General features: G+C 35.8%; 10 protein-coding genes across 10 annotated transcripts; 5 read left to right on the top strand and 5 right to left on the bottom strand.

Moving 5' to 3' along the window:
* Positions 1-283: 283 nt before the first annotated feature.
* AAR2 (U5 snRNP complex subunit AAR2) lies at positions 284-1,339 on the bottom strand (the record flags this gene model as incomplete). Its single annotated transcript, XM_003959625.1, has 1 exon — positions 284-1,339. One exon carries the CDS (start codon positions 1,337-1,339, stop codon positions 284-286), a length of 1,056 nt encoding a protein of 351 aa, XP_003959674.1.
* A 561-nt stretch (positions 1,340-1,900) lies between these two features.
* On the bottom strand, positions 1,901-2,503 carry RPS8B (40S ribosomal protein eS8; the record flags this gene model as incomplete). Its single annotated transcript, XM_003959624.1, has 1 exon — positions 1,901-2,503. One exon carries the CDS (start codon positions 2,501-2,503, stop codon positions 1,901-1,903), a length of 603 nt encoding a protein of 200 aa, XP_003959673.1.
* Positions 2,504-3,584: 1,081 nt separating this feature from the next.
* On the top strand, positions 3,585-4,874 carry KAFR0K01830 (uncharacterized protein; the record flags this gene model as incomplete). Its single annotated transcript, XM_003959623.1, has 1 exon — positions 3,585-4,874. One exon carries the CDS (start codon positions 3,585-3,587, stop codon positions 4,872-4,874), a length of 1,290 nt encoding a protein of 429 aa, XP_003959672.1.
* Positions 4,875-5,081: 207 nt separating this feature from the next.
* On the top strand, positions 5,082-6,041 carry KAFR0K01820 (ribose-phosphate diphosphokinase; the record flags this gene model as incomplete). Its single annotated transcript, XM_003959622.1, has 1 exon — positions 5,082-6,041. One exon carries the CDS (start codon positions 5,082-5,084, stop codon positions 6,039-6,041), a length of 960 nt encoding a protein of 319 aa, XP_003959671.1.
* An 84-nt stretch (positions 6,042-6,125) lies between these two features.
* Positions 6,126-8,270, bottom strand: KAFR0K01810 (uncharacterized protein; the record flags this gene model as incomplete). The annotated part of the gene is made up of 1 exon (XM_003959621.1): positions 6,126-8,270. The coding sequence occupies one exon, from the start codon at positions 8,268-8,270 to the stop codon at positions 6,126-6,128; it is 2,145 nt and encodes a 714-aa protein (XP_003959670.1).
* Positions 8,271-9,096: 826 nt separating this feature from the next.
* On the bottom strand, positions 9,097-10,215 carry RAD51 (recombinase RAD51; the record flags this gene model as incomplete). The annotated part of the gene is made up of 1 exon (XM_003959620.1): positions 9,097-10,215. The coding sequence occupies one exon, from the start codon at positions 10,213-10,215 to the stop codon at positions 9,097-9,099; it is 1,119 nt and encodes a 372-aa protein (XP_003959669.1).
* A 704-nt stretch (positions 10,216-10,919) lies between these two features.
* On the top strand, positions 10,920-11,537 carry PUP3 (proteasome core particle subunit beta 3; the record flags this gene model as incomplete). Its single annotated transcript, XM_003959619.1, has 1 exon — positions 10,920-11,537. The coding sequence occupies one exon, from the start codon at positions 10,920-10,922 to the stop codon at positions 11,535-11,537; it is 618 nt and encodes a 205-aa protein (XP_003959668.1).
* Positions 11,538-11,810: 273 nt separating this feature from the next.
* On the top strand, positions 11,811-12,310 carry KAFR0K01780 (uncharacterized protein; the record flags this gene model as incomplete). Its single annotated transcript, XM_003959618.1, has 2 exons — positions 11,811-11,961; positions 12,024-12,310. 2 exons carry the CDS (start codon positions 11,811-11,813, stop codon positions 12,308-12,310), a joined length of 438 nt encoding a protein of 145 aa, XP_003959667.1.
* Positions 12,311-12,531: 221 nt separating this feature from the next.
* On the top strand, positions 12,532-16,668 carry TSC11 (TORC2 complex subunit TSC11; the record flags this gene model as incomplete). The annotated part of the gene is made up of 1 exon (XM_003959617.1): positions 12,532-16,668. The coding sequence occupies one exon, from the start codon at positions 12,532-12,534 to the stop codon at positions 16,666-16,668; it is 4,137 nt and encodes a 1,378-aa protein (XP_003959666.1).
* A 72-nt stretch (positions 16,669-16,740) lies between these two features.
* IES5 (Ies5p) lies at positions 16,741-17,115 on the bottom strand (the record flags this gene model as incomplete). The annotated part of the gene is made up of 1 exon (XM_003959616.1): positions 16,741-17,115. The coding sequence occupies one exon, from the start codon at positions 17,113-17,115 to the stop codon at positions 16,741-16,743; it is 375 nt and encodes a 124-aa protein (XP_003959665.1).
* Positions 17,116-17,719: the final 604 nt, after the last annotated feature.

The following is a 17,719-nucleotide window of genomic DNA, read 5'->3' as shown; positions in this document are numbered from 1 at the left end:
AACAGCCGCTGAGGTTGTTTTTTTTTGGTTTTCTTTCAGCTTCGCCGGCCCCTTCAAAACTTTTCCATTGCCTTCTGCTGCCCCCTACTGGATGGGGGGGTTACCCTCGGAGAAGACGGTACATATATCTGCCTCTGCAGGTGTGGTGTTTGGGGGATGGACTGCACTTCTGGGGGCCAGGACGGCATCCCGTTGAGATGCCTTGCATAGGGTAATGCATCCACATCGCATCTCGGAGTGCCATCGAATTTGCAATTACGTATATATTTTTTTTTTCCCAATTTTATACATCACGTGATCTTTCGTAGTATATCCCACTAACAACAGTCGGTTTGTATTCATCTTCTGAATCATCTTCTTCTTGTAGTAGGAAACTTCTATCGTATGGATCTTCCTCTTCTTCAGATTCACCTTCTCTGGAGTTATTTACAAACTCGGGTTTTTTCAACTGCATTTCTCTTTTCGTTAGTGGCAATCTCTCTTTTTGAAAAGATTTATTCAAACTTCTTATCCACATATCATCATTTATTAGGATATCGATATACTCTATCGGTAAAATCTTGAGCTCAACAGAAAGTGTACTATCAAGTTTACTCATGTACTCAGTATCAACAATGGATGATCCACAAATTAATTCAATTAGATTATGCCATTGTAAACTTGACCCATAATTTCCAAATAGTATACTATTCAAATATGCAAATTGTAATTCTCCAAGATACATGGAAATCTTACCATGAAATCGTTTTTTCATTATTATTTCGTTGAAATAGTACGATTTATCTAAGAAATCTTCCATCTGATGATCAGATCGTATAGCTTCTCTAGATTTAAATCTTACCGTAGTATAATCAAATATCTTATCATCGTCATCGTTACTATTCTTGAGTCGTTTTCTCAATATCTCTGTTTCTTCAGCAGTGCTCATAGATGAATCACTATAAAACACAGTAGCACCTTCTTTTTCTTTACCCCCCATGATATGGCACACTTGGACCCAATCGATATACTCAATTAATCGAAACCATTCATCGATGGATGGATATTTCAATACAAGATTTCTAGAAATATAATCGTTCAATGAATTCTCGAACTTCACTAAATCCTTCTCTTCACACATCTCATACAATTCAGTCTCAGTATTCCATTTTATTATAAAGTTACCGTGTGTGAACCAGTACCCATACCTCAACTCATCGTGTTGAAAATGAATAACATGAATCCCACTCGGAATCTTACTTATCCCATATATCGGTTGTTTTGCCTTCACTTCTAATGAAAATGTATCAATTCCAATAGTCAAGCCCCTCGGAATCTCTAATATCAGTATATCACTCATATTTCCTAACCCTAATCAAACTTGTATGCGTTTTTTTTCCACCTAAGCTCATCTCTAATTTTTTATTTTTTTTCATCAAATACATTTTTTCGAAAATTTTATATAAAGACGACATTTTCAGTCAGGAAAATTTATTAGACTCTTTACAATCTATGTTTTGAAAGAGCCCAAAGGAACAATCTGTATAGTGAGTTCACTATCGTAGTATTGTATTGATCAATATTACTTCTTTGATTATGATGAGAAATGAAATTTACACAGACCTGTACCGACCTTTCTTTGAAGGGGATGCAGATAACGATTTTATTGCCTTTTTTTTCTGATTCAAACTCTATCTTGCTTAAATACTTTATCTATTTAACTTGTTCTCTTGTCCTGATTGCTCGTATAATGCAAAACTCTCTTAAACTTCGAATTACATTCCATGATCATGCCATAAGTTGGTTTTTTAATATTTTTAAATCATTTGTGTTTATTATTAGTATAAAACTCTAAAAAAGGTTATATATGGTAAAGAGATGAAAAAGTGTACATGGAAAAACATAAAGCTTTTTAATATGCTTATTTCTTAGCAGTTAATCTTCTTAAGTAGAAAGCTAATTCTTCACCTTCTAAGATGTAACCATCACATCTACCAGATTGACCTGGTCTGGAAGAAATACAAGCGTATAATCTACCAGCAGAGAATTGAGATTCAACAGCTTGTTCAATCTTGGCATTAGCAGCTCTGGAAGCCCATTTTCTTTCGGAGTTCTTGGACTTGGCAACGACTTCTTCTTCCTTGGTGTTCTTCTTCTTACCTAAAGTTTGACCGTAGTGAGCTTCGTACCATTGTCTGAATGGAGTAGCATCGATTTGAACAATAGCAGCCTTGGTTAAAGTGTTGGTTCTGACTAATTCATTGTTGGATGGGTGATACACGACACCAGCAATTCTAGTCTTCTTGGAAACACCTTCGGAAGCCCAGGAGAAGTTACCAGTTTCGATTCTTAAAGCTCTGAACTTCTTGTTACCACCTCTGGTTCTGACAGAATGAATTCTCTTGGTACCAATCTTGGTGTTAGCTGGTTGACGACCTAATTCGAACTTTCTCTTCTTTCTGAATTGAGCACGCTTAGCACCGGTGGCTGATCTTTTGTGACGAGAATCACGAGAAATACCCATTTTTAATCAAATCTATTTCAAATAAAATTTATTCTTGTTAGTATTGAGTTTTCAAATAAAATAAATGTATCAAGAAAGATATATCTTCCATGTTGCTCTTTGTTCTTGCGTCTAAAATTTTCCATTTTGGTAACCAATATATCTCGTAATATCGATTAATTCATCGAGCATTTCGCCATAGTAATCCTCTTGATTTCATCTCAATCTATCCATTAAATTGCACATACGTTTTGTACTGGTGTGATTTGTATACGTATTGTAAATGAATCTACAAAAATCCACTTAGTATATCAATCTTAATCACTAATATTTTGCATTTCCATTGCGTACGCACTGAAAGATCGTAACGCCAATGAGAAGTTTTCCAGCGAGAGTATCCTAGAGTTAGAAGGAAGACATTGCGACTGCCCCCAGTAGAGTTACGCTCATTCCTACATCGGCTCCCCCCGGCACTCAGTCTAGCTCCTACCAATGCCGTCAGAGAAAGAGAATCTTCTTCCCCACGAGAGGGAACGTTTCTGTTCCCATCAGAAACATTGCCCCATTATTGTGAGACGTGATGCGGTTGCGCTCAGTTTTTCGGTTTTGCCAATTTTCCAAAAAATTTGAATAACTTTTTCAGGAAAATAAACAATGTGTGGGTTGATACAAATGGTATGGGTTTATACTTAGCAGTCAAATGAACACAAAGGAGTAGAATAATCTCACAATTTAAAATTCAGTTAAATAAGTCAAAAGCGAAGAGGATATACTTGCTAATTGGATTAACTTGAGCAAGAAGGGTTTTTGACTGTGCTGGCTTACAGATCACTCTTTTTACAATGAAATTGGTATCACTTGAATGCGGTTCTTCCGTACATCACAGCATAATTATGATCACAAACTCTCTTGCTGTTTACGATAGCTATCGTGTGTAATCTATTCTAGATATGAAGTTATAATCTATACTAAATATGAAGTTATAATCTTTATTATATCTGTGACTAACAAATTCCGGACTTTTATGTATTCTCACATTAAGAAAATAAAGAACAACTTGGATCTTGTCTACCAGAAATATACGGAAAAGTAAAGTGTATTGATGGCAGATAGGTTACTAAACAACCGTGATTCTAAATTAGAGGCAGGTGTCTTATCACCACCGAAAGGGAACGTACCAAAAGAGATAAAAATTGATGAAATGAAATTGGAAAGGGTTGCAAGGCCCTTGAGAAACGTGAAATTCATTCCTACAAAAGCATTGGTCTTCCGTTCAAAACATGGTCCTACTGAATTCTCCTATGATAGCAAAATAAAATTACCAGTCCCAAAAAATAAGTTGGTGGTGCAAGTAAAATATGTTGGACTGAATCCCATTGATTTCAAAATTAGAAACGGTTACTCATCTGCAATATACCGTGAGGCAGGTTTAGGCAGGGAATACAGCGGTATGATAACACATGTCGGTCAAAATTTACAAGGTCACTGGAATATCGGAGATGAAGTGTTTGGTATATTCTATCATCCTCATTTGGCAATTGGTTGTTTGCAAACTTCAATTTTGATAGATCCTTCTGTCGATCCAATTCTTGTTAGACCAGAAGGTTTATCTCCTACTGCAGCCGCTGGTAGTCTTTATTGTCTGGGTACTGCATTTAATATACTTGATAGGCTTGAAAGGAAAGGTTTTTTGAAAAATGAAGCAAATATACTGATTAATGGTGGTACTAGCTCCGTTGCCATGTTTACTATACAACTATTAAAGTATCATTATAAGGTTGCTAAAAAGTTGATGATCGTCACTACAGGCTCAAGTTCAGAGAAACTGAAGATTTTCTTCCCAGATTTACGAGAAGAGATGTTGTTCATTGACTATTTGAAATGTAGAGGTAAATCAAGTAAGCCTTTGAGAAAGGTAATATCTGAACAAAAAATATCGATTATTGACTCTCAGACAAATAACGAAATTGAAACAGTATATGATCAAGGAAAATTCGATATTGTACTCGACTTTATTGGTGGTTATGACATTCTTCGTCATTCGACTTCATTGATTAATAAAAACGGTGCTTACGTTACGACAGTGGGTGATTACGTCTCGGATTATAAAAATGACATTTACAATTCGCTAGACAATCCAAGTGCAAATGCAAGGAAATTATTTGGGTCAATGCTGTATTCATATGATTATTCGCATTTTTATTTTGATCCCAATGTTAAGTTAGCCTCCAAAAACGACTGGATCAACAGGTGTTACGAACTCCTTGATAGCCAGATTGTTACATGCATAGTCGATAAGGTCTACGATTGGAAGGACCACGAGGACGCATTTGCATATATGCTAACACAAAGAGCTCAAGGTAAGCTTATTTTGAGGGTCGAAGAGTTCTGAATTGTTCCATTTCAAGCGATTCAATTCAGTACTTTACATAGTCATATGTAGCCCTGATCTATATGCCCGCGTTAATCTATATCAAGGAAAATTTTTCAGATTTGAAAAAAAAAAATATTACATTCTATAACTCATCGAAGACTAAGTAGTCGTTCTATCCACTTGTTGCATTAAAAGATAAGAAGAATGGGTTCAGATAACGAGGACATGTCAACCAACAGTATTAAGTTATTAGCAGGCAACTCGCATCCAGAGTTAGCGGAGTTAATTTCAAAAAGATTAGGTATACCATTATCGAAGGTCGGTGTCTACCAATACTCGAATAAAGAAACATCAGTAACAATCGGTGAAAGTATACGTGATGAAGACGTTTATATTATTCAAACTGGTATTGGTGCTGAGGAAATTAATGACTTTTTGATGGAACTATTAATATTGATCCACGCATGTAAAGCTGCTTCTGCTAGAAGAATAACGGCGGTTATACCAAATTTCCCTTATGCTAGACAGGATAGAAAGGACAAGTCTCGTGCACCGATTACAGCCAAATTAGTTGCAAATCTTATACAGACTGCTGGTTGTGATCATGTCATCACAATGGATTTACATGCTTCACAGATTCAAGGGTTCTTCAATATCCCTGTTGATAACTTATACGCAGAACCAAGTACACTAAGTTATATGAAGAAAAATATTGACTTAGCCAGTGCTATTCTCGTTTCACCTGATGCAGGCGGTGCAAAGAGAGTTGCTTCAATAGCTGATAAACTAGACTTAAATTTCGCACTAATTCATAAAGAAAGACAAAAGGCCAACGAAGTCTCCAGAATGGTTTTAGTTGGTGATGTTACTGATAAGATATGTCTTTTGGTTGATGATATGGCTGATACTTGTGGTACTTTGGCCAAGGCTTGTGATACCTTATTGCAACATGGTGCAAAAGAGGTTATTTCTCTTGTTACACATGGTATATTCTCAGGTGATGCTGAAGCTAAGATCGCCAACAGTAAATTATCAAGAATAGTTTGTACCAATACTGTTCCTGTTGATTTAGACACCCCAAAGGTCGCTCAAATCGATATCAGTCCAATACTGGCGGAGGCAATCAGAAGACTACATAATGGTGAATCCGTTTCATATTTATTTACTCATGCGCCAGAAGCTTAATACTCAAGCAATATAGAGAAGAAATTATATCATTAAAAATTAAAAATAGGCCGTAAATAATATGTATTGCATATGGATTTTATTTCATACTTTAACAAAACCTAATAATTTAGATTTTCTGTTGTTTTTATTATTTTGAGATGACATCTTATGATGACTATTATTTTTCCTCGTTTTACCAAGTTCCATCTCTCCTTCTTCTTGTATTGATTCTATCCTAGCCTCCTCTTCAATTTTTTGCTTTTCAGCCCTTTTCATTTCATTTAATTTAATCTTGTCATCATATTTAACTAAGCATTCGATATTTGCTTCGTATTCACTTCTACTCTTTGGTAGGGGAATACTGTCAGTATCACAGTCCTTATCGTTGTCGCAATCAATTTCTCTGTAAAATAATACATAGGCAGTAGTTTGATCTTCTGGATCTCCGACAAATTTTAGTACAGTTTCTTCATTGATTGACTCGACAGTCTCATCATCGAATAATAGCCAGCCAAATTTATCACTTTTGCAAATTGAGACATAGTGGCCATGGTGGGGACCACCGCCCAAATGTACCACAATTGAAATTAGTTCGTATTTTTTATGAATGGAATCATTAAACGTAGAAGATACACTCAGTATTAGCGGATATTCAATTTTGTTAAATAATTTTGTATTTGCATTCTTTTCCTCTAAATATTTAAATCTTTTCAAGTGCAGTGCCAATGTATGAGGAAGTTTCTTCAATCCAACAATTCTCTCTGCTTCCTGCAAACCATGACATTGATTGCAGTAAAATTTATTGGTCCCGTTCAGGATTTCCCTTTGGTGATACTTATTTAAAATGTCTTGTATGTTTAAATCTTCATCATCGTTCTTGACTTCAATTGGAAAGTCTAAAAATGGTTCATTATTCGAGGTGAGTGTGTCACAAGTAAGACACTTGATTTGATTTGTCAATGTTCCTTGAAATTGATCTAGTATAAAGTTTTTTTCATTTGAAAGTTGTAAAAAGTCGTTAAGTTCATTTAAAAGGAAGTTCAAAAATTCATGTGCATCCTGCTGCATCATTGTACTGAACAAAATGTTTTCCTTTTTTAATGTGCGAACGAACTGATACGGAGATATTACCCCGGTTAAATTTTCATTCTCCACTACACATTCAAAAATGTCTCTTAAACAGAGGTATAGATTTGGTTTTTTTGTCTGTTTTATTGTATGATCGATATTGAGGACAGGACCTGTGATTAATGCAACTTTTTTTCTTTGTTCGCTGTTATATGGGTCATCAAATTCAAAAGCACTCTTGTAATTGAGAAGCGAAGGGGCCGTTTTCCTACCGATAATAATTTGTTCACAACCATTATGTAGCTTTTCAGTAATTGAATCAGCAGTCATTATGACTGTGTGGGTTGGTTCTATATGACTTTTATTCGAACTAGAGCTAATATTACTGTTGCTATTGGCAGAGCTATTATTATTACTTAGAGTTCGGTCAGAATTAGATTTTGAAAAGGACGACATGAAGGAGTTTCTTCTTTGTAGAGGATCATTAGGTTTGTTACTATTAGTGTTTGCTGTCGTACTAGATATTAAATTGGAACTAACAGAGTTGGGATTAGTGACTGTTGTGGTATGGTTTTCATTATCTTGAGTGGGTTTGCTCGGATTGTTTGTACCGGAGCTATTATTATTACTACTCATGTTTTCGAAACTTTCTAAAGTGAATATTCTTGGAGTGTTGCCAGAGTATTTGAGTTTACGCCCATCAATACTTTCTTTCCTGGGATGTTTTAGAATATCTATTCTAAAATCGTCCAAGAAAAAGAGACACTGTAATATCGAATTACAGTAGCACGTATTCCCAAAATTTTCGTAGCCAAAAATTTTGTTCGAGCCATCTCCATAAGGTAGTACTTCAGAAATAGATGGGGTTATTCGTTTTATATCAATATCTAAGAACTCTTCAATGGCCTGATGATTTGGAGGAAGTGAAGTGGTTATAGATGCTGCTAAGTCATTTTTAGTACTGCTAGACGGAGTGCTTGTTAATGAAGCTGTTCTAGGTATTTGAGCAATCATATCCCTTGGAAGTTCTTGCACAATTGAGGATACCGCTTCCTTCTTACTCGATGGTTGTTTCTTTTCGGTTGGACCATGTTTAATATGGGTAGCAGTATGGCCAAAATTCTCTTTATTCTTATCCTTATGAGTCCTACCGACAGATAAAAAAGGATTTAGTCTCATTATATATTTGGATAGAGTTGTTGCTCCTTGCTAATTTGTCTAAATGAGGTACTGAAAATGTCTGAGGTATTAGTAAACGTAGCTTTGTCTAAACAGTTGATTTTTCAGAAAAAAGGGGAGATAAAGTGTTCACCAATTGATAAACTTGGTTAGATACAGTTGTTTATGATTGGTCTTAGAAATTAGTCACTAGCTTCATTAATATGATTGTTTAGTAATATGGAAAAAATAATATGATTATTCCTTCCACTTTTTTATACCAAGAAATTGTGGAGTTATTTCTCTGCGTACAGTCAGTTCGAACTCCGTAGAATTTTTAAATCGTTTTTGACGATGTGTGTTTTTAACAATCATCTACAAAAGTGCTTGAAAGGGCATTAAACAGATGATCCAATTCAGTTGGTAACCTAACTAGTCTTGCTATTGAACGTAACTAAGTAATGGAAGGTTTGCTTTTTTTTAATTTTTATATTTTAGTAGCTTAACGTGAGTGTTTTATCTCAGCTTAGGAAGCAGTATGATCGATCAAATAAATATCAATCAATAAATAACGACTCGTATCAAAATCTCAATAAATAAGTATCATAGAATCTGAGAGCCAAGTAGCTATTTTCTTTTGCTGTTTCAACTCCGTATGCCTTTCAGGTTTCAAAATTATTTGCTTCCTTTTATACATTTCTAAATAGCCGCGCCCATGGCAAAAAAATAGGAACAAGATATGTGGCTACATGCCATACAATAATATTAATACTGAGTTTCTTTCTTTGAATTAAAACATATGACGAATGGGGCGGGTATACTTAGTACTATATAATTGAATATTTATCTACTCATCATCTTCTCTTGGGTCACCAATACCGTCTTCGTAAATTGCAAAGACACATTCAGCTTCTGGTAAACATGGAGAGTCTACAACTTTACATATTCTCTGTGCACCTCTACCTTTCTTGAACCCTAGTCTTGTTGTAGAAGAATGTGCCATGATGTTACCACCAATAGGTTTTTTAGGATCGGGGTTGAACATTGAAGAACCGTCAACTTGAGCAACAACTTGGTTTGTGACTACGACTGCAACACCAAATTGGTCCGCAAGTCTTTGTAGCGATCTCATGAATTTTGCTAAATGCATTTGCCTAGCACTCAGTTCACCACGGCCAGAAAAATCTGTTCTATAAAGTGCCATTACCGAATCTACAATAATTAGAGAAAATCTTGACTCACTCATCATTTGGGCTGCGGCGTCTAATAATCTCAATTGATGGTCTGCATTATATGCTCTTGCGTAGGCAACGTTGTTTAATGCATCGTCTGGATCTAGACCAAATCGTTGGGCAATGGAAACCAATCTTATTGGTCTAAAAGTTCCCTCAGTATCAATATATAGACATTTACCTTCACCTCCACCAATATCGAGAGGAATCTGACAAGTGACTGCTAATGTATGACATAATTGAGACTTACCCGTCCTAAATTCACCGAACAACTCGGTAATTGAACCCGTTTCCACACCACCGCCTAGTAACGTATCTAAATTTTTAGAACCAGTGGTTAGACAAATCATTTCTGCTCTTCTAGAATGGAAATCAGCTGCAGTGACAAATCCCATTGGGACTAATCTAGAGGCCTCGCTCAGTAATTTATCAGCCTTGGCTTCAGATATACCTTTAATTTCTAACAAATCTTTCCTTGGCACATATGCCACGGCTTCTGCAGTATGTAACCCATTCTCTCTCAACTTCTTCAGATCAGTCGTGGTAATACCATTCACTTGTAACTTTTCCAAGGGGACAAAAGAGGCCAAAGCCACATCATCCTCATTTAAATCTTCATCGTTTCCTTGTTGCGAAGTTATATTTTCATTTGGCTCGATGGTAGATGCTACTATAGATTCGGGTATTTCAATATTTTGAGACTCCTCAACGACTTCTTCCTGCACCTGAGACATGATATAATGTACTTTTGATGTGGTGCCACCCAAAAGAAAATTTTTTCTCTCACTTGATCCAGATCTTCTGAGGCCTTCTTTTATATATCTTTTTCCGCGTCACTGTAAATAACGCGTTAAAAGCAACTATACTTTTTTAGGATAAGTGATATTACAAATGCATTATTGAGCTGTACGCATTGTGCAATGGTGCGATACTTCGTTGGAAGACACTGCAAATGCTCACACTTGGGTTGCTCTTTCCACTACGGTGTTCGCAGTTCGATTGCCAGATCCGTGGAGGGAAACTGATGCGTGACGCAGAGATGATGACGCTCCTGCACTCAGAATCGCAGACGCAAAATAAGATGCAAAGTAACAGGAATACTATTTAACTATACAGTGACACGTAGATACTGCGCTCGCCTGTTTTGATCATCGTTGCAACTGTGGCCTCCAAATATGAGAATGGATAATCCACGTGACCAAAATATGTGTTAATATCATTACACACGACTAACAATTTCTAGTTTTTATTTGTAAAGTAAGGTGGCAAAAAAAAGAGATTGAGCTTTAAAGAGGAATACCTTTTAAGAACAATTTCAATTGACAAGGGATATAGCCTTAGTTTAGTGTAGGATAACTAATACATTGATACCATCTTAAAACTGGATTATTTGCAGGTGATATAGATAGTAATTAAAACATAGTACAAAGAGAGAGAAATGTCTGATCCAAGTTCAATTAACGGTGGTATTGTGGTTGCGATGGCCGGTAAAGATTGTGTTGCCATTGCATGTGACTTGCGTCTGGGTAGTCAGTCGTTAGGTGTATCGAATAATTTCGAGAAAATCTTCAACTATGAACATGTTTTCTTTGGTATTACAGGATTAGCTACGGACGTGACAACATTAAATGAAGTTTTCCGTTACAAGACAAATTTATACAAATTAAAAGAAGACAGAGCCATTGAACCAGAAACTTTCGCACAACTCGTGTCAAGCACTCTATATGAAAGAAGATTTGGTCCTTATTTTGTCGGTCCTGTAGTTGCAGGAATCAACTCCAAGTCAGGCAAACCTTTCATTGCAGGTTTTGATTTGATCGGTTGTATTGACGAAGCTAAAGATTTCATAGTAAGTGGTACCGCATCAGATCAATTATTTGGTATGTGTGAATCGCTATATGAACCAAACTTAGAAGCCGAAGATCTATTCGAAACGATAAGTCAGGCCTTATTGAATGCCGCAGATCGTGATGCCCTTTCTGGGTGGGGTGCTGTCGTTTATATCATCAAGAAAGATAAAGTCATAAAAAGAAATCTAAGGATGAGACAAGATTGATATTCAGCAACCATAATTTAAAAGTAACATATCATTTATATTTTTTCCTCTTACGTATGAACAAACATATATGCACAAATTCTCATATAGTATAAAAGAAAAACCTCTTAATGTCGATGAGATCCATGTCTATAATCCTCCCAAAGTGTATATGCAAAGGTATTTTAACCCTTTGAAATTTCAATATAAGACCGGTAGGTAACATTTGAAAAAAATATCTTGGAGTTATTTTAGGTGAAAGTCAAATTGGAAGCACATTTAGTAAGCCACAGAATGGATAATCACGTCAAGGAGGATGAGCTTCGAGGGCCCATATCACTATATGATGCTAGAAGAAAGAATCAGATGTTCAAATTTGTTGCTGCCACAGCATTCACATTATTCTTTTCAAGATTGACTTCAAGAACGCTTAGCTCATTGAAATGTACGTATATCAATTGATTAAGATCCCAATTAACAAAATTACTAACCTTTGCTTTAATTTAGATAAGCCAAAACTGTTTGATTTCAATGCCCCTCCATCTACTCAAAGTTACAATGGTGAAGCAGGCAAAGCCCTATTTTTATCGTCAGGTATAACAACTGGTATATTCTCCATGGCTATTACTGGTTTCGCATGGGTCTTCGACGTATCAACACTACCTGAGTTCAATGCTACAATGAGAAACCTTTTTGGGAACAGAACGTTAATCGAAGATCCTAACGAACAGCTTCCCATGGATGACGACACGGCACAAGTCGTTCAAGAGTTTACAAATATCTTCAAAAAATAATCAATTTAACTAATATTCACTATTTCATACTGTCTCCGAATGCTTCTGTTGGTAGCTTACTGCTTGCGATGAGCATGATTCATTCATGTGAGCGCTGCTTAAAAACTCGATCTCGGAAACATGACATCTTTTGTACATAGTAAAACCTTGAAATTCTGTCAATAAATATAGTATAAAGTCATCTAGCAACTCCATTACGTGGAGCCATATAGAAAAACTAAATGAATGAGCCAAGTCCTCACAAGAGTATAAACTCTTCACTCCCGTCATCAAAGGAGGCGTTTCTTCAAAGCTCCATGTATGAGGAATCTAACAAAAGCAAAGGAACCAGCAATGGCACAGCAAAGAAGGGTAAACAAAATCCAGTTCTCTCAACGTCCTTTGTTTCAACAAGAAGGTATGAGCCTGGTTCGCCATCTCCAACTAGTCCGCTACAGTCAAGGAGACATAGAGGTAGTACAGCTAAAAAGCTGTTGACATTAAGAACCGAAATCAATCAAACACAGTTAGAATTGACCCAGGTAAAGAAGAAAAAAGAGGATATCGAAAAGACGAGAAGTACAGCCAGCTCAGATATCTTCACTGGCTCATATTCCACGGAACATTTGCAGAAACATTCTATGAGAATTAAGACAAATACGTTGATTAGAGAGTTTGATAAGGCAATCAAGAAGCTTGAAAGACGGTTAAGTGAATTAAGAGTTCAATATGAGCAAACAAGGAAGTCAGAAACGCTTGAAAGGCGATCTACCAACGATTCTCTGAGCACAATGTCAAAAGAAGATCTTTCCAATGCGCATATCGATGAGGATGAAAACTCGACATCAGATAATAATACCAGTGCAGAAAGTGACTTAGATATACAGGAAAACTTAACGGTTAAACAAGGGACTCATCAAATGCTAACCCCTTTGCGAGCAGAAAGTGTTCATACCAAGACGAATACACCAACTCTAGAAAGTGCCACATGGCTAATAAGTGATTATATGCAAAGTTTACAGGAGGCTAATATATCAACTGAATTCATTTTAACCAAGGCGAATAGCTTGGTGGATATTTTGAAAGAGCATCCTGAGCTTCGCCAAGACCTAATGCTAGCTCCATTCATGCCCAGTGTTCAAACCCTCTTATTAAGTGACGATAAATTGGTTGTATCTGCAGCTTATCGAATCTGTCGACATTTGATAAATGGAGAACAATTTGTCGCATATCTACTGGAATTAAGATTGGATGCCTTTATAGTGATATCATTTTCAAAGGACAATTCATATCATGTGGAGAGAGAGCAGGCACTAAAGCTGGTGAGAGCATTTTCTGAATACAAAATTGGTATAACAAAAGGGATAGTGCAAGCAGTTATCAGCTGTGTCGAGAAACCAGATGATCCATTAAAAAATATGGCACTGGAATCATTATTGGAACTTTCCTACTTACATCCTAATCTTGTTATGGAGTGCCATGGGATGCGAGTCTTTGAAGAAATTCTTCAAGATTACTCTTCCTTTTCCCTGGCTTCAATAATTTTGGATTCAATACTTGATCTAATGTCGACTCATCAAACAAGGAAATATTTTTTGAACGATTTCAATATAACAATTCTTTCCTCAATTTTCTCTGATACAAGCACTAAGACGACAGTTAACGTAGAAAAAATGCAAAATGCAGCCATACTAGTTTCCAAAGCTTTTAAAAACTATAATGGTATTATGCTCTTCTCGATAGATAACTTCAGACCAATAAAGGAATTACTTTCATTTTTCAATGTTCCCTTGTGTGCACAATATTTAATCGATATCTTTCTCGATGTACTCAAGATAAGGCCCTTGACTTACAAAACTAAATCAAAAAATAAATTTAGAATGAGACCATCCCAATTTTTAAAAGATTCTTTACCCGTAAATCAACATTTAGCGTTGATGATCTTAATTTTAGATAGATGCAACTTTCATGATTACGTTTTAAGTCTGGTAAGTAACGATACGAGGAGAAAGGTAAGTAGCAACCTAATTCTGAAAGCCAGGTACTTACTGGCAGAATATATGAATCTAAGAATGAATCTGGTTGATAATGGGTTATTTCCTGACTTTAATAACTTCGCATTCAAACCAACCACGCTAATGGAAGAGACATTTCAAATAGGTAAGATGATTCAGGCTTTGAATAAGAACAGAAATACTTTAGGAATGACTAAGATCAGCTATATGGAAAACATAAAGGAGTACTCTCAAAAAGTTAAAGAAAGTACGCTAGTTTCCGAGGTAGATGACATGAGATTCAGAAAGATGGTGTATGACTCTAGGGTATTACAAACCAAAGATTTCACTAGTTGGAATTGGAATATTATCCAAGAACTATTGGAAGGTCCTCTTATGAATAAAAAACAGTTGGAAGAGTTAGCAAAGTCGACAAAGTTTGTCAGAAGACTGCTGGTTTTTTATAGACCATTGAGGTTGAGGTTTTCCAATGTAGATAGGGGCTCGAGGCTGTCTGCAAAGTATGTACAAGTAGGATGTCAATTTTTCAAGACTTTAACAATAAATCCTGAAGGTATGAAAATTCTCATGGATGATACGAAAATTATACCACAAGTGGCTTCATTGCTTTTCAGAGCAATGGAAGATAATATGGCCGGTAATGTATTTAATGACTATTCATTGAAGACAAAAATGATATATGGATACTTCAAATTCATTGGCGTATTAACGCAGTCAAAAAATGGTATTCAAATATTGGATAGGTGGAATTTTTTTACAATAATTTACAAGATGTTCCAGACAGATAATAGAATTTCATTGAAATTTTTGCTTTTGACGTTGCCAGAACTGAATCTCACATATTCACCACACTGCCGAATAATAATAGGGAAGGCGTTGGTTGATCCAAATGAAGTGGTTAGAATTAAAGCAACAAAACATATCGGAGAAAGACTAAGGGATCTCATGGTTGAAAAACCGGAAGATATTGATTCACAAGAAGATAAATTGAGATTACGTAGATTCAAGATTGAAATGTTGACAAGGCAGTTATATGATTTGAGTTCAAATGTTGTTGCCATTGCAGATCGGGCTTTATATGAATGTATTTTGGAAGGATATGGTTCGAAAGAATTTAGTTTTTCATTAAAAACATTTTTGGATCAAATGGTATTTATTCGTTCACCTATTCTATTCGAACTTTTGAGTAAGTCCTATGGGTTTCAACTACTAAACGACATTAATTTTGTTGAAGTAGAAAGACAGTCATGGTTAGATCATAAAAATATCGAATATGTGAGTATCGTTGAAGAATTCCTCAGTACTGCACAATTTCGTTCTGAGAAAAGTCATCATTTCGAAAGAAATGATAGGTTGCCTTTACATTTCTATGAAAGTTTAGCTAAGACAGAAGATGGGATAACGCTTCTAAGTCAGAGTGGTGATCTCGTTCAATTTATGAACACCATCAAGAAATATGTGAGTGATTCAATGGGAGACGAAGTCTCAACCGATATTATAGAAGTTAAAGCCGCATTATGGTGCTGTGGTTACATCGGGTCTACCGAATTGGGCATTGGGCTATTGGATAACTATTCCTTAGTTGAAGATGTTGTTAAAATTGCCAACGAAGCCAGTGCAACAAGTTTAAGATTTACTGCCTTTTTCATACTTGGATTAGTGAGCAGAACAAGAGAAGGTTGTGAGATTCTAGACGAAATGGGATGGAATTGTTCTGTAACAGTGCATGGAGACCCATTGGGTATTACTTTACCTAACAAGCTAGACACATTTTTATCCTTTAATGAAAAGAAGTGGACAATATCTGAAGATCATAAAGATGAATTAATCGAACTTGATACAAATACTGGTGATTTGGTCAAGAGTTCTGGTACCTTTAAGATCAATTTAGATAAGTTATTGGCGGAAAAGGAAGTCCTTGAGAACCCATTATATGAAAACAAAGAAATTGATAGCATCAATATATTAAATAAAGCTGGTATTAAGTCCACTGAAGATGTTGCCAATTTTTTCAGTAATCGAGAGAGGCATAATACAGTGAATAGCACAAATGCTATATCTACTGAAGATGAAGAAGATAGGGAAAACATAATTGATAAAGTTCTCGATACAGTTAGTCAACTGGATAATCATATATTATCCAATGCAGCAATCAAAAGGGTTACTGAACTAAACGGGAAGTATGGAGCTACTCTATTTGAGAGTGAAATTATGTTTTTCAAAGTCATGGAAATGATGGACAAATTCAGATTTAAGCCACACGTACGCAAATTTTTGTGTGGTTTATTCATCAATACCAACGCATTAGAAAACGTCATAAGACATGATAGGAAAAGAAAACAACAACAATCAGAGACCGATTGAGATATCCTCTACCCTGCATTACAACTACTTTATTTTTTTTTTTTGTAATTCTTTTTGACTTTTTTTTTCTCTTTATTGTGAATCTTTATATAATAAAGGTGTATCTTTACATAATGTATACGAATCTAACAATTCTTTGGGGATTTCGATTTCTTCATTGTCATTGTCAAAACTTTGCGTAACAAGATTTATTTGATCGTTATACCATTGCAATCCTGGAACGAGTTTCAAAGCCCTATCACCAATAAGTTTCGGTTGTTCTATTTCACATTGTTCGGCCAATTTCGAGTCCATCACCTTGAGAACCGATGCCAAACTAGAAGCTTTTCGAAGCAGAGTAGTATACTCTTTCCTTAGTGTAGAGTCCTGTTTCACGAGCTCATCGTTCCTTAATGATAATTTCTGATACTCTTTTTCCAAAGCACTTCTTACAGAATCACTACTCATGGCTATAACAGCAACTGTACTGTACAACTACGTCTTATGGAACGTGCACTTCCATCAAGCTCCAGTACCGGATATATTATAGCTCCAACTGAAAAAAAAGCTTAGAGGTGATAAAATGATAACACCCACGCACCGCACCAAAAATGCTAAACTCACTCAAATAGCTGTAAAAGACAGCTAATCTCAGTCTACCAGAGTCAGCAATACTCTAACAAGGCCAACAAAACGTTGAAATCCCACCATTGCATTTAAAATCGCAATTGCATAGGAATAGCAAACCACGTGACATTTCGGTACTCATTTTCCACCGAACTCACATCTTATTCGTCAGGATTTTTTTTTTCTAATCGTTTCACGGAGTTTAAACTGTGAAAATTACCTCGAAAAGTGTGAACCACTTTAAATCATAACGTTGCGCCATAGTTTTGAAATCTGTTTCGTAATCAGAAACTATTACTATTTATGCTTGATATCTACACAATAATTAGCATGTGTTGATGTAGTCTTCTTGGTATGCGATAAGCTGTCTTGCAGGAGAAAAAGTATGTAAATTTTATTTTTAATTGCAGAGTAATGTCATGTTTTCTTCATTGCTACTATCATC

The sequence above is a fragment of the Kazachstania africana genome, chromosome 11, assembly GCF_000304475.1.
Source record: "Kazachstania africana CBS 2517 chromosome 11, complete genome".
Taxonomy (NCBI): domain Eukaryota; kingdom Fungi; phylum Ascomycota; class Saccharomycetes; order Saccharomycetales; family Saccharomycetaceae; genus Kazachstania; species Kazachstania africana.
Note: the sequence above shows the minus strand (reverse complement) of the source record. Positions and strands in the feature narration are given on the sequence as shown.